Here is a 16275-nt window from a genome sequence, read left to right as displayed (position 1 = left end):
GGTCGCCTCTACTGGAGCCCACGCAGGCTCCGGCCCCATGAGTGAGGCCACTGGGCAGAGCGTAAAGCCACAGAGAAACAGCAACACATTCACTGCTGCAAGTCACCTGCGCGAGTGACAAAGGACCACGAGGCTTCCAACGTCGCCGCACACGCTCTGCTCCTACCCGGGGAGCAGGCTGCAGTACGCCCCTGGCCTGCCCAAGGACTGGTCCTAACACCCGCAAAGCCCCCTGAGGGATGGCTGTTCACGCTGGAAAAGGAGACAATGCCCTCGTCCTCCTTCTGTGCCATGGCCCTCGGCCCTCAGTGCCCTGGCTCAGACCCTAGCCCGGCCCTGCAGAACAACAAACACAACCGTCTCTTTCTCTGTGGCTCCGCAAAAGATGACAAAGTCCCTGTCACCACAGGAAAGAGTTTTCCTCCCCAGGGACCATGAGAATGTCCCAGGAACCCTGGCAGGTCTCATGGAGTTCCAACACGGAGGGTCTGGAAAGGTCCCCTCCTGTCTCCACCCACCAGAGCCAGTGGGGAGTTTGGTCCCGAGCTTCCATGTGTGGGAACCCAGCCGAGGCCCAACAGCACCCTGGCTCCCGGGCCCTGCTCCCGACCCAGGCACCCCACGCCCGCTCACCTGGGTGGTGCTCCCCCAGCCCCTGCAGCCCCTCGGGTGGGTGCACGCAGACATTGTTCTTGGAGTAGATGATCTCTCCATCTAAAACAGAGGGGGACCCGCCACTGCCACCAGGGGTGAGGGTCAGGAGGTCCGAGGCTTTGGAGGAGGCCCGGCGAAGGAGGCGGCCCAGAGACATTGCTGGGCAGGTGTTTCCATCCTCTGTGAGCTATGGCCCAGGCGGGGCTCACCAAGACCTGCCTGGAAGGAAGAGAGGAGATACACCATGGTCAAGGCTATGGACACTCAGTGGGCATCCCTGGGCTGGGACTGCATCCTGGTCACACCGCAGACTGCCCCGATGCTGACTAATCATGGGAGCGGGTTTGCTGGCACTGGACAATGCACAGGGAGGCCGGATCTCCATCTCAGCCAGGCATCTGTCCTGGGGGCCATCCTGGGCATTGCAGGGTGTCCAGCAGCATCCCTGGGACCCTCCCAGGACAACCACCAAAAGCGTCTCCAGATATTGACAAATGTCCCTGGGGGTGGTCAAATTGCCCCCATGGGGACCCACTGGGCTGAAGGGACTCTGGCCCTAGCAGCGACCTCACCAAGACCACGGGCTCCTGCCTGCAGGTTTCACCTGTGTCCACCCCACGTCCCAATGTCCCAGCCCTCCTCCGGCCCGTTTCCTGGCATCCTGAAGTGCAGGGCACCACAAATGTTGAAGAAACAGAGTTTTTGTACGATTCATTTTTAAAAAATGAATCAAGAAGCAAGAGGACCGCTGTCTAGAAAAAATAAAGAACGGGCTGGGGAGATAGCTCAGTTGGTAGAGTGCTTGCCTTACAAGTACAGGGCCCTGGGTTCGATCCCCAGCACAGCAAAAAAAAAAAAAAAAAAAAAAAAAAAAAAGAAAGAAAGAAAAAATAAAGAACCCAAAGTCATCACAAAAAGAGCCAAAATCCTAATAGAGAAAATGGGCACGTCACAGGAGGAAAACCAAAGAGCTGATAGACACGGAAAGAGATCTCACTTTCAAACGGAAACCAACACTCAGCAGCCTGGCGCAAGGCAGTAGAAGCCAGGGGACACATCCTGGTCACAGGAGATGCAGGGCAGGAGGCGCAGACACGGGCTCTTGCCTGTGCCAAAGCCCAGGCCGGGCAGCAATTTGATCCTGCAGATTTGGCACTGCTGAAACGTTCAGGAAATGCCCTGGGTAGTTTTCCAAAGTGCAGTTTGCAGGTCCCTGTGTAGAGGACTCTGAAATCAATCTAGTGGGTCTTGGCTGGCATAAGAGAAGAAGAACAGAAAATGTCCTTGTCCACTGGGCACAGTGAGGCCGGGCACTGGGCCAGGGAGCGTTCCTCTCAGGACACCCTGTGGCTCTGGCAACCTGGGGCACACGTACAGTCCTAGCTTACAATGGCTTGACTTTAGAATGTTGAAAAACTGATATGCTTTCAGCAGAAACGGTTCTGCAGAGTTGGAATTCGGGTCTTTCCTGGGCAAATGAAGTCTGGCACAAAGATGCTCCTGTGATACTGGGCGGCAGCAGCCAGGGCTCACAGTCCTCCATGGAAACCAGCACACTCCAGCACACTATGCTGCTAGGCCAGGACATTCCACCCGACCTGGGAATTAAGTGCATTTTGACTCAGGACACGCTCAGTCTACAGAGGGTTTTTTGCGGGGTGACGCCATCATGAACTGAGAAGCAGGTGTGCAGGATGTGAGCCGTGAACAGAAGTCTGGAAGCATCCGAGTGGAGAAACCCTGACACTGCACCAGGAGACGCCCCGGAGGATGCTCCAGCTGCAGGAACAGCCGGAGTCCAGAGACAGCTCCAGGAACCAACCAGAGGCACCCATGAATGGCACTCAGAAGATGCACACCAATCCCAGCACAGAAGGACCACGGGCAGGCCACTGTGCAGGTAAGAGATAGGCAGCAGTGAGCCGCACCTGGGCCAGGGGTCGTGGGGTCCTGGACTGACAGCTCGGCTGCAGGTTAACCAGCTTCACCAGAGGACGCAGGGGAGCAGAGGGCTGGGAACAACCCCAGGGGCTTCAACCTCATCTCTCAAAGCAAAGACCTGAAGCCAATACGATAAAACCACCACTGGGGGGAGACAAACAGATGTGGTACAATGGAATATTGTTCAGCCTTGAAAAGGAGGGAAATTCTGGCGCTTGCCAGAGTGCGGAGAACCCTGAGAAGCTTGTGCTGAGTGAAACACGACCATGCGTCACCTAACCAGCGGGACACATTCTGAGAAAGGTGTCATCAGGCAATTCTGCTGCTGTGTGAACATCGTGGGCTGCACATAGCTAGGCCAGCCACACCTCCCTGGGCAACAGCATCCCATGGGACCCTCCGCATGTGGGTGGCCGGTCATTCACCAAAATGCAGCCCACGGCCACAACGGCCAGGATCCCACCCACGGGGAGTCCCTAGAACATCACAGAGAGAAAGCACAGCAAGGGTTGCCGAGGGCTGCAGGGAGGGAGGAGCAGGCTGGGTGTTTGGCAGGTATGACGCTTCCGTTTGGGGAAGACAGGAACGTTCTGGAGACAACAGTGTGACGGTTCGCAAGGTGAATGAGTTCAGCGAACGTGCTTACGCACCGCTAAAATGGCGCCTCTTATGTGCAGCTGGCATAATAAAAATAAATTTAAAAGTTACTGATGGGTGGAAGCTCTGGGGATATTACATCATTCTCTGATCCTTCTGAGTTTTTCACATTTCTGCAAAACTCCGGAGCTGCTGGAGGCTGTTCCCTAAATCAAGTCTTTCTGCCTCCAACACTTGGAGAGACGCTGGGGTGGAGAGTCCGGGGTGGAGAGTCCGGGGCAGGGGGTCCCGCTGCTCAGCAGTAGGGCCCATGGGAGGCCGGGGCAGGTGCAGCGGGCAGCCACCCTCCAAGAACCAACTGGTTCACTGCCTCTCCAATGCCCCTGCGCTATTATTCTCCAGCCTCCCCAGCCCTGTGCACATATTCTGGTGTCCAGGTGACAGCATGGCTACTGACTCTCCGCCAACAACGTTCTAGCAATCTCCAGCCAGCCCAGGGCTGCCCCTCCCCATCCTGCATCTTTCCACCAAAAGATCCATTGCTTTGGCCTCACCCAATGCAAAGGTCCCAACATCAGCCTCACCTTTGAACGTCACCTGTCTGGGGGTCAGGACCCAGCCCCGGACCTCACCTTCCAGCCCTGAGTCACAGACATCTCCTCTCAGATCTGGACTACGTCCAGGACCCCAGTCGTTTCGGTTCCCCTAACGCAGCCTTTCCCAGCCCGCTCCCTACCCCAGTGTGACCTACAGAAAGAAGCTCTCCCCCAGGTAAGGGGTCAGCAAACGTGTTCTACAAAGGGCCAGGCGGAGAGCATTTCCAGCTGTCTCTGCCCTGAACACCAACTCTGCCCTTGTAGCAGGCAATAAGTCTAAAGGTGTGCGGGGTGACATGGAATTGTTAGAAATACTCGAGCTCAGAGTGGCTACGATTTTCACTTTCCAGTCAGTCTCCAGGAAGCCCTCTGGCCACTCTCGTCCTTGTCACCTGAACTCATCCTATAAACACATCATTGCACACTCTGACCAAGGACAACCATGTCACCAGCCTTTTAAAGAACTCATATCAGAAAATGTGTGTGTTTCCCATTAACCGTCTGAAGAAGACACATCCTTACTCTAACAATGCCTCTGCTGTCCAGAACAGTTCTGGAACGCAGAAGTTCCTCAAGAACTACAAGTTCAGTTGGCATGGAACCACCACATGGCCCAGCTGTACCACCCCTTGGCATTTACCCTAAGGAAATGAAGTCAGCATACGGTACAGATTCATTTACGTCCATGTTTACAGCAGCACGACTCACAAGTCTCACTAGGGAACCAGCCTCGGGTCCGCCAAGGGACGAATGGGTAGGGAGAACGTGGGAGGGACACAGTGGAGTCTCACTCAGCCCTAACGAGAACCAAGTGATGTCAGTGGAAGGGAAATGGATGGAGCTTAAGAACCTTATGTTAATCAAAATAAGCCAAATTCAGGTCCAGGATCATATGTTTTCTCTCACATGTGTACGTTAGAGAGGAGAAAGGAAAAGAAAGATGGGCAGATCTCCTGAAAACTGAAGAGAGATCAGTAAGCGGAGAAGAGGGCTGGGGCGGGGCACGCCGGGAGTGATTCTGGCCTCGTTATATTATTACATTATGGTGTGCACGTGCGAATAGGTAACAACAAATCCCACCAGCACGCACAGCTACGGTGCACCAATATAAAGTGTGCAGGAAAAAAAGAATCCCAAGGTCAGTTAACAAGCCATACACCAAAACGACTCCCCTTCTCCAGACCGGCCGAGCCCGGTAGAAATGTAACCCAAGTTCTGTATATAATAGTAAATCTTCTAGCAGCCACATTTAAAAAGGAAAAAGAAATAAATGAAATCAATTTCAACATGGCTTTTTAACCCAGTATTTCCAAAATATTATTATTTCAGTGTATTATCAACATGAAAGAACGATTCGGGGGTTACTTTATGCTTGGAAAGTCTTCAGAGGCTGGTGCGGCTCACTCACATCTCGCTTCCTGCCCACCACGTTCCTCCGGCCCTGTCGTGCCTCCGTGGTGGCCCAGGCTGGGGGTGCGGCTTCTGTGGAGCCTCTGGGGCATCACTTACTATAATCACAGCCGCAGCTGCAAACAGCTCTCACTCAGCTGCTTCCAAAATCAAAACCGCACTCAAGTGAGGATGTGTGGCCACCGGGGAGGATAATCAGAAGAAGGTGCCAGAAGTCGCCTCCAAACCCGGGTTCAGTGCAAGCCACAGGCTCCCGCTCCTGGAGGAGCTCAGTGCAGAGACCACACCACGCCCTCCACCCTCCAGCACCAGTGCCAGGCCCCTCCCAGATGGTTCCAGAAGAACAGCTGGCGCTCATGGACAAACCAGGGCAAGTCTGTTAAACATTAGCCAGGACTGTTTGTTCCTTTAAGGCAATTCTTACCTCTTTTAAAATGTATTTGCTCTTTCCTCTTAAATCAACCTGCTTCCCAACCTCTGCTCACCAGCAAATGAGAAGAGAGAACCCTACACCTGTTTCTTTAAGCTATAAAAACTTTTTGGGGACTTGGGGCATAGCCCAGTGGTGGAATGCTTGTCCAGCATGGACAGTGCTGGATTCCCCAGCATAGAAAAGAGATCAGGAAACACACTTGGAAGCATAAATAGAACATGTCCCTTAAATCACTGACCCCAAAACACATGAGTAACTTCTGCTAATGCTTCGGCCCTGTCTAAAAATAAACACGTAATAAACTTTAAAACCCACCCACAGGAATTACATCATTTCTTGCTTTCAGTTTTCTAACAAATACATACATGTTCCCAGGTGTTATGGGTTAAAGTGTGTTTCCTAAAATTCGCATGTAGAAGGGATGACCCCAGGACCTCAGAAGTGACTTATGGAGAGAGCACTTCTGCAGAGGTGACAGGTTGAAAGGTCACAGTGGTTGCTCTCACCCACTGCACCCGGAAACCTTGTATAGTGAGAATGAGACCCACACAGAGAGAAGGAGGAGACAAGGCGGCCTGGACTGTGAAGATAGCAGTCTGCAAACCAAGGAGAGGCCTGGAAAAGGCTCATTCCTCGCAGCCTGGGAAAGAACCAGCTGGCCATGGCCTTGACCTTGACTTCTGGCTTCTAAGACTAGCAGAACAAGCCTGTGTTACTTTGTTACGGTAGCCCTACGAAACTAAGATCACATTACTAACAATGTTAAAACTCAAAAGGTGCCAGGTACGGTGGGTACAGGTACCCCAGCGGCTCCAGAGGCTGAGGCAGGAGAATTGCAAGTTCAAGCCAGCCTCAGCAACTTAGCGAGACCCTAAGTAACCCAGCAAGACCCTCTCTCTAAATAAAATAAAAAAAGGTCTGGGGGGCTGGCGTTGTGGCACAGTAGTAGTGCACTTGCCTGGCATGTGTGAAGCCCTGGGTTCAATCCTCAGCATCGCACATAAATAAATTAATTAAATAAAAGATCCACTGACAACTAAAAAAAAAAAAAGCTGGGGATGTGGCTCCGTGGTTGAGTGAGTGCCCCTGAGTCCAATCTCCAGTGCCAAAAAAAAAACTAAATAAAATAAAATACCTCAAAGGGCCAATCCTGCACCTTAATAGCTGTGTGCAGTTGACATTTGGTTTCCAAATGGTTGCCACTTAAATAAGAAACTACATTTTCATTAGCAAATCTTCACTGCAACCTCTGTATTTCCAAAGGATAATTTCTGGGATTCCTGACCACTTCCCCAGGAGGAGCCTAGACACATGGTGACCAACAGATTTCCAAACAGGTACCAGGATCACCAGGGATTTAAATCCTTGTCAATTTGAGAACTGAAGAACAGTTATCTGATGGTCAGTTCATTGGAGCAGATTATTCCATATCTATTAGACACTTGCATTCATCCTGTGAACTGTCCATTGGTGAGATTTGCCAATTTTTCTCCTGGGATGGTAGAATTTTTATTGCTGTGTAGGAACTCTATATAGGAAAGATCATAATCCTTTGTTGAAGCTGTTGTGTATGTTTATTCCCTAATTTGATGGTTTCTTTTTAATTGTATTATCCATTTTGAAGAACAAAAGTTCTCAATTTTTATGCAAATTGTTGGTAATGTTCCTTTAGTGATTTCTCTTATTACTTTTATATATTATATGGTCATTTCCAAGCCAAAGATCCATTAAACATTGGTTTATATTTTATCTACTTTTCTTATTGTTTCAATTTTAAATGAACTACTATTCCTATTCCAAATTTCCTAATTCAAAGTGTGCACTTATCTGAAAAATGCCTAGAATTTTAACATAAGCATCAACCAACTCACTGAGTCTTTATATTGTTTACTTAGGTTATCTACCTGATTAAAAACTGGTAAATCAATTACAGCTTAATAGAGCGGCGGTGTTGGTTATGTAAACCTTATAGAAATTTTTTAAAAAGGGGGCCCTGAGTTGAGACCAGAGATGCAACAGTTGGCCCACCTCTGGTCCGCACCCTCAGCTTCTGCCCCCTGCCCTATGATTCACGATGCTCACCCTGCCACGCTGCAATGAGGGTGACTCCTGCCACAGGCCGGTTCCCAGGTGGTGCTGCAGTGGCAGGATCCGGCTACCTTCCTGCCCCAGGCTGCCCCTAGAGAAGTCGGAAAGGCACCAGCAGGAACCCACAGGGCTCTCCAGATGATCAGCACATGGCCCCGCCACCCTGCTGATTGGGCAGCCCCCACAGCACACAGCCAGCGGGCTCCGGGGTGGGCCCAGCAGAGCCGCAGCCAGCCAGTGCCCAGCAGTTCCAGGCCCACGTGCCGCAGCCTCCTCCCAAGGGCCAGGACTGAGCCTGGGCCACATTGTCCAACACACCCTCCCTGCCCAGTGGCAGCCTGGCAGCCCTCCTGAGCCCCGGCCCTGCTGGGGTCTGCTGCGTGATGAGAGCTCCTCTCTGTCTGCAGGCCTTTGCAGCCAAGGCCTGTCCGTCCAGGGCCTCGCACCAGGGGCTCCCCTCTCCCTGCAGCCCCTGCCCCAGGCTCCCAGCTCAGGGTGCGGCCCTGCTGCCTGCCACCCTCCCTCGCTCCAAGTGAACGACCCTCTCCCTGCCCAAAGTCATGGCTCCTATGTGGTGGCAGCTCCCACCTGCCAGGAGAGCCCTAGGGACGGCAGGCCCAGCACTGGGCTCCGTGCGGGGTGGGTGGGACTGCTGACCAGCACCCACGCTCCATGGCGGGGTTGGGGGCACGTGTGGAGGTTCCATCAGGTTCTCCAGCTGGGTGTGCAAATGAGTTCACCCCACTCTGTCAGAAGAGGGAGGAGGAGAACCCCAATTCCACCAGGCCAGCCTCAGAAGGCCACGCGGAACCAGTCGAGCTCAGGAGGGAGGCCTCCGGGGCCAAGCTCCAGCCCTAGCCGCCCGGGCGGGCTCCACACAGCACACAGGTACCGCACCCACACGCAGCACACAGGCAGCACACCCCACATGCAACCTTACACACGCAGCACACCCCGCGTGCACCCTTACACAGGCAGCACAGCAGGCGTGCACCCTCTGTTCTCCAGCTGCACAAACAACGGCACATCAGCCACCCTCTGGTTCCGGCTCCCTCTGCTGTCACCTGCTGTTGGCCCACAGGGTGACAGGGTGGCTCCAAGGCGGCAGAAGTCCCCCCAGCGCAGGGCCCAGTGCCCATGGGTTCGAGTCCATGAACTCTAGTCTGGTCACGGCCTCCAGGCAGCACCGGGCACTCAGAGGGGGCAGGACGAAGGAGTGGTCTTCCTGGGGTGGCAGAGCCCTCGCACGGCCCAGCTCCCAGCTTCCCACCCCAGGCTGCGGTGCCCTCCCCTCTGAGCCCTGCAGACCTGCTGCTCTTACTTCCAGGGCCTGGAGGGACCTGCCCATCCTCCCCATCCCTGCCATGTCCCTAGGAGCCAGGGTCATGGGCAGAGTCACAGTGCCTTCCTCACAGTGAGGGCCACAGGGACAGAGAACAGCGTCTGGCCCTCTGGGGAGACTCCAGCCCCACCCGACCGGAGACCCTCTTAGGTAGCCGTGGCCATGATGCTCATGCCAGTCGCCCACTTGGAGCCTGCGTTAAGCGGTCCTGGCCTCCGCCCCTTCCTCAGAGGAACCCAGCAGCCAGCTGCCCTGCTGAAGGGCCCCTCGCAGGCCTGGGCTCCCCACCCCACACAGCTCTGGGTGAGGAAGAAGAGGGGAGGCTGCAGGAGACAGGCACGGGGCACAGGCTGGTCAGGGAGGGGCAGGCGCCTCCCACCCCCACAGGCCCACTTCTGCCTGAGGAGTGCGGGGTCCTGTCCCAAGTGACCCCAAGCCCTCCACGCCCAAGCCTGCCATGGGGCAGCAGCCTGCAGGACCCCAGCAGCACTCTCCACACAGGACCTCTTGATTCTGACCCGGAAGTCACCTGGGTGCCGGGGCCAGGGACACGGAAGTGGAGAGGAGGGGTGGGTGGAGCCCCCCCACAGCTCCACGTGGAGTGCCGGAAGATTCCGAGGAGAGGGTGCTGGGGTGGCGCCTGAAAGGCGGGGAGGGCACATGGTGGCGCAGGGCAGCCCTGGCACCTCCAGGGGCAGGAAATGAGGGTGGCATCAGGGAGGGAGGATGGCCTGGGGGGAAGGGCAGACCCCAGAGCCAGCAGGAAGGGCCACAGCCGGGAGCAGCACACGGCAAGGTGGCGGCCAGCGCCACGAATGAGCTGGTGCCACTACACACACCCCAGGCCTGAAAAACAGTCACGTGGAGAACGCCACGCCACAGGACCGAGCCGTGCGGGCCACGCAGAGTCCTCCCTGTGCTGTGCGCGTTGCTCTGTGACCCAGAACTGCTCTCCACACGGGCACCGCACAGGCAGCAGCGTGTCGAGGCCCAGAGCGGCTGCGCCAAGACCTGCCAGCACTTGGGAGCAGCCCAGGCTCAGTAAGCACCCGGACGGGCTGAGCGTCCAGCCGGGAGACAGGAACCTGCCCAGGAGGGCCCCCCGAGAGCTGCCACAGCACGACTCCAGCTGCAGGCTGTGCACCCGATCCCAAACCCAGACCTGGAATGCTCCAGATCCAAAGTGCCAGCGGGACCCAAGTGGAAAACTATACCTGGCCATGTGCCGGGCCACCACGGGCACAAGTGCACTGGAAACACCGTCCAAGGGGCCCGCAGGCCTGCGGATAAGCTGCCAACACCCAGCGCGAGTGAACTCTGCATCCAGACTGGGGCCCAATCCCCAAGAGCTGTTACTCTAACGCAAATATTCCAAATTAGAACAAAAAACCTAAAATCCAACACCTTCCGACCCCACGCACTTCAGATAAGGAACACTCAGCCTGCCCAAGGTGGTCTGGAAAAGGGAAGAACAGGGAGACGGCATGAGGATCAGCGGCTTCCGGGAGCAACAAGCGAGGGACAGAGGACAGGTGGAGCGGGAAGGCCTTCGGGACAGCGGGGGACGCGGATCGTGCACCAGTCTACACCCATAGAACGTCCAATACCAGTCACCCTCATGCAAACCGTGGCCCCCAGGTGACAAGGATGTGTCCACCAGGTTTGTCTGTTACAGCAGATGGGCCGTGCTGTGGAGGATGAGGACAGCAGGGAGGCTGTGCACTTATGGGGCTGGGTTTACGTGGGGGTCTCTGTGCCCTCTGCCCACTTCTGCTGGGAGTCCAAGACTACTCTCAGAAAGTGAAGTCTTGCCGGGCACAATGGTGCACCCCTGTAATCCCAGCAGCTGGGAGGCCAAGGCAGGAGGATCTGAGTTCAAAGCTAGCCTCAGCAACTTAGCAGAGGCCCTAAGAACTCAGCAAGACCCTGTCTCTAAATAAAACATTTTTAAAAAAAGGACTGGGGACCTGGGGCTGTAGCTCAGTGGCAGAGAGCTTGCCTAGCATGTGTGAGGCACTGGGTTCCATGCTTAGCACCACATAAAAATAAACAAATAAAATAAAGGCATTCTGTCCTTCTACAACTACTAAAAAAAAATTTTTTTTTAAATAAAAAGAGCTGGGGTGTGGTTAAGCACCCCTGTATTCAATCCCCAGTACCCAAAAAAAAAAAAAGAGTTAAGTCTTTAACTTAAAACACATATATGTGGGCTGGGCTGGGGCTCAGTGGTGGAGCTCTTGCCTGGCATGTGTGAGGGCTGGGGCTCAGTGATGGAGCTCTTGCCTGGCATGTGTGAGGGCTGGGGCTCAGTGGTGGAGCTCTTGCCTGGCATGTGTGAGGCACTGAGTTCGAGTCTCATCACTGCATATAAATAAATGAATAAAATACAGTCCATCAACAACTAAAAAAAATTCTTTTAAATGCATATATGTAAATGTAGCGCACACACACACCATCTCCTGGGGGGCAGATAACAAAGCCTGATAACTTTTTAAACAAAAAATAATTGAGGAGGACGCAGAGCCACAGGGTGGAGCCGAGCGCCATTAAGGAACTGGGCGGATACTGGAGGCAGCAAGAGGACCAAGGCTCACACGCCCACTCCTGGGCCCTGAGCCCGGCTGCTAGGGCCAGCGGGGCTGTGTGACAGGACAGCCTCCTAATGTCCTGAACATGACCTTGAATGCCCTGGTACTGTGACCTCAGGGACCCGCCATCCTATGGGGTGGAAGGGCCAATCCTATGGGGTCCTGGGAGGCAAGGAAGCTGGCTTCAGAGAGGGCCCAGCACGAGAGGGTGGCACAAGGAGCACCCAGGGCCCCTCCCGGGCAACTCCCACCTATGGTCACAGAGGAGTGGGGCAAGTCGGCTGGCGCACAGCCTGCAAGCGCCAGCTGCAGAGCCCCTAGCCCACGTGAACCAGGCAGCCTGAGCAGACACCGCTGTCCAGCCCCCAGTAAGCACCGGTTAGCTGAGTCAGAGCTGACCCCGCAGCTCCTCCTGAAGACCACTACAAACCCCAAGGGATGAGGTGGACAGAAGGCCTGGAGAGGGGACGCCTGGCACAGATGGGCACCTCTTTCCCCTGAGCCCGCTGGAGTCGCTGCTCTCTCTGGAACGCTCATACCCAGGCCGACTGTGGGCCATAAACTCCTGCCTGTGGCACCCCCAAGGTTCCTCCTGAGGCACACCCACCAGAATGCCACCCGCAGGGAGGTTCCCGGCGCCCGTTTCTGTTGGAGCAGAGGATGGCAATGCCAGCTTGGCAGTTGGCGTGAAGACTACGGAGCTGGAATGAAGCCAAGACGCAGGCTGTGCACTGGCTCAGGGGACGGAGAAAAGTGACAACTGAGGCCTCAAAGAGGGCCAGGTGAAAAGGCAGGGTTCTAGCAGCACGCTGAGCTCAGCGCAGCGCCTGTCCTGCGCTGTTCTGAGCCATCTGTGACCACGAGACAGGGCCAGACTGTTCCCAAAATGGGCGATTGTGTAACTAGAAAGAACAACTGGGCCTCCTGCAACCAAAACACCCAGCTCAAAAAACAAAAGCAGCTCCACAGGCTCAGTCCTGCCCATTAACCTGCGACTCCAAAGCTCAGAACCCCTCTGAAGCCCACCGGTCCCAGCCACGGCCGCCCCAAGGGGACAGTCAGCCTCAAGAGGGTCGAGGGGGCTGGAGCTGGGGGCCGCCTGCAGGGAAAGGCGCACGGACAGCAGGAGATGGGGGGGCTGGAGGAGGAAGGCGAGGGAGAAGACGCGGAGCAGAGCAGGAAGGGGTGCTGCCCCTTGCACCGCCAGGGTCAGCTGCAGGCCTGCGGGGACCCACTCGTGCTCCCCCTCCTGTAGGAGCCTCCTGGCCACCAGAACTTCTGTGGCTTGTGTGGCAGTGGGGGGGCTCCTCCAGCATGTACTTATAGGGGTGAAGTTAAGACATTTATCATCCAAAAAGCACGGCCCGGGACAGGGTTAGTTATGCCTAGAAAAGGGGGTCCTGCTGCACATTTTCACCACAAATGAGCACAACACAGATGGAGAAACCCCACCAGAGGCTGGCCTCCGGCTGCCCTCAGGAAGCAGGCCCACTCTGGGGTGTCAGCTTCCTACAGCGCCGTAACAGATCACCACACATCTAGCCCCTAAAACAACGCAGACGTGTTTTTCTGCAGTCCTGAGGTCAGAAGTCTGGGGAAGGTCTCCCTGGGCCACGATCAAGGTTACGTTAGGCTGTGTCCTCCTGGAGACCCCTTCCACCCCTTCAAAGCCAGAAGGGGCTGTGCAGTCTTCCTCACATCCCAGCGCTCTGACAGGGACTCCCTGGCCTCCTCTTCCACTTCTGAAGACCCTGAGACTGCCGGTAAGCCAGACTCATCTCCCTCCTCAAGTCAGCAACCATACCTCTCACTGGCCACCACCTCACAGTCACCAGTTACTGCCCCAGGACACGGACATCTCTAGAGCCCATTCTTCTGCCCACCACATCTAGGAACCCAAGAAGAGCTGCTTTCTAACTCACAGGGAAACCTGGCACCCAGCCACTCAGTGGCCATCTAATGACCCTGCAGAGCTGCTGCCCCTGATGCAATATGAGGCGGGCCAGAACTGATGTCCCCTCCAGGGAAGCCTGAAGGGTCAGGGGGCTGTGTGTTCACAAGCCAGGGCTGCCCTGTGAGTCTTCTCCACCGACAGTCCTGGTAAGAAAGGCTCCATCGGCTCCCAAACAGGAAGGCAGACAAGGGCAAAGCACAAAAGCCTCTTCCGGAAACTGTGAGGAAGCCCAAAGGAACAGGGCAGCCTGCATCCAGGAGGAGCGAGGCGTGGCCTGCCCCCTGCCCTGCCCACTGCTCTGTGCTGCGTGCCAGCCTCAGGGCCACTGGGTCGGGTGCAGGATGCAGTGGCTGGCAGACAGATCCAGTCCTGGCACTGCACAGAGCTGGCAGGTCCCACTCACCTGGGGGAGGCTGCCCACACACTGGGCACTGCTCGCTGCAGCAGGGGTGGGGCAGGCAAGGAGCAGGAGCCACAGGACCCTTCCAGGAACGAGTCACGAGATAGGCCCCGCTGAGAGTGCCCCTGGCCTTGTCACTGTCAGACTGCTCCAAAGCCAAACGCCCCAAGCTCTGGTCACTTGCCATGTACACAGAAACTGGTTCATCTGCTTTGCCGTCGAAGCCCAAGCAGGAAGAGGCCAGGCCTTATTAAGCATGAGTCGGACTTGCACAAATGAGGATGGTTTTCCTCCCACAAAACTCGGCCCAACACACCTGCGGCCAGGCCCCATGCCGTCCTTCCCCCCCAGTACCACCATCTTTGGGGATCACAGCTTGAAGGGAAGGCACGACCAGGCCTGCAGGCAGCCAGAACACACCCGGGTCCTGGACAGCACAGCTTGGAAAGCCAGGTCCCCTCCTGTCCCATCACTCAGGTGAGCCCCTGGAAGTGGACATGACTTGTCCACAAGGGGCATCTATTCCAGGTACGGGTTGGTGCAGAAGAGAACCCTGTTTGCTGCACACACAGCCTGCCATCAGGACTCACCTGGCAACGGCTGTGGCCCAAAGAAGCCCCGGGAAGGGGTGAGAGCAGGTGTCGGCGGTCCTCAAACTGGGGTGTAGGCACAGGCACTGGGGGCCACTTGCCACAGGGGAAGGACTTTAGAGACGCAGCACAACAGCCAACCAAACAAGGCTGGGAAGTCTGCTCCTCCAACTGTCCAACCATCATGCCACTTATGGCCACTCCCCGGACCACCCCAACACCTGGGCCTCCAAAGACAACCATCTGCCTCAGCACCCCTTGACTGCAAACACAAACATCCCACTGTCCCCCAAAGAGCCAAGGAAGTCAGGCCAAGGGGAAGCCACTAAACTTAGAGATGAGCCAGGGTCTGGGACCGAGGAAGAACCAAACCCGAAAGGCAAGAAGGGGCAAATGCAGTCCGGAAACCAACGCACCCACGTGGGCTGGCTTCATCCACACCGCACCCGCCAACACCGGCACCCGAAGGCGCAAGCTGTCCTCGCTGAGGAAGCAGCTGGTACACACACAACAAAACTCAAATGGCGAGACCCACACAGAGCACACCCCAAACAGCACAGCCAACGCTGCGCAGAGAAAGCATCTTAACACACAGCAGGTAAGAGGGGCCACGCGACACCTGTCAGGTGTGCCCTGTTCCCTCACTTCCGGAACGCTGGGAAGTAGTGACCAACTGATCAGACAACTGAACTGGGTCCCTCAGCGTGAGTACATCAGCCCACGATAAGCCAAACACACAAGCTGGCACCTATGGATAGGGCTTCTCCCACAGCCAATCCAGAAAGACCGTGGAAATAATATTGCCACGTCTTTATTTGTGGTGCACACGGGTCATTTTTTATGGGCATGGACTATAAAGACCTGCACACAGTCAGGGTCGAAGGCTCTGTACAGAAGGACAGGCTGTGCGGAACCAACAGTGGATTTGGGTTCTTCCCGTTCCTTTCTGTGTACTGTCCGTACAGCAGAAGTTACTTGAGCAGAGGTGGAACTCTGCCTGACTTCTCTCCTCCTTAGAGGATGAGAACATAGGTTCCCAAGACTGAGAAAAGGATGTACTTGGAGCAGGTCTCACCAGACGGCTCATAAAAGCAGGCTTCTTACAGATGTTAGACCAGGAGCCCCAGGATGAACAGCGTCAAGAACACCAATGCAGTCAGCAAGGTGCAGAAAGATTGCCAGCAGTACTCTGTGTTTGGGAAGAAGACACAACCTGTTTCCCTTTGTGTGCACTGGCCTCAACTACTGGACATAATACAAACAATAACAACAACCACCCACAAGCCCTTCCCATTCAAGGCCTCTCCTCCCCCACACCTTAGTATTATACGAAACTAAGTAGCTAGTCTTACCAGAGTAGAACCCCCACCTGTGAAGAAACCCGGGAGCCAGGAAGAGACAGGCTAAAATTCTGCAGATTTGTGTTACCAGGCAACCAGGTCATCCTTGGTGCCCAGAACAGCCTGTGGGACCCAGACCCAGCCAAGTCACAAAGATAAGACTGAACACAGACCAAAATGCTAAACCTCACATCTGCCCAAAATCAGCTTTCCACTTGAAGAAGCACACACACAAGAAGTCAGAAAAACAAAACCACAATGTTTTTGCAATCTAGCTAAATGTGAAAAATACAAATGATGATAATTTTAAATAGTAACAGGCATTCACCGTATGTCAGGCAC

General features: G+C 55.2%; 1 protein-coding gene across 10 annotated transcripts in view; it reads right to left on the bottom strand.

Moving 5' to 3' along the window:
- Positions 1-16275, bottom strand: part of TBC1D16 (TBC1 domain family member 16) — a 104330-nt gene that overhangs the window by 51731 nt on the left and 36324 nt on the right. For 7 of the 10 annotated variants that reach the window (XM_079131083.1, XM_079131078.1, XM_079131086.1 and 4 more), the window contains exon 2: positions 634-873. In XM_079131083.1, coding sequence (XP_078987209.1) covers positions 634-811 — 178 coding nt within the window. In that variant the 5' untranslated portion in view covers positions 812-873. Of the gene's footprint in view, positions 1-633; positions 874-5196; positions 5219-16275 lie in introns of those variants that run through there. The other 3 variants (XM_079131087.1, XM_079131084.1, XM_079131089.1) reach the window with 2 other exon arrangements.

The sequence above is a fragment of the Sciurus vulgaris genome (assembly GCF_902686455.1).
Source record: "Sciurus vulgaris genome assembly, chromosome: 3".
Lineage (NCBI taxonomy): Eukaryota > Metazoa > Chordata > Mammalia > Rodentia > Sciuridae > Sciurus > Sciurus vulgaris.
This window is presented reverse-complemented; position numbering and strand designations above follow the sequence as displayed.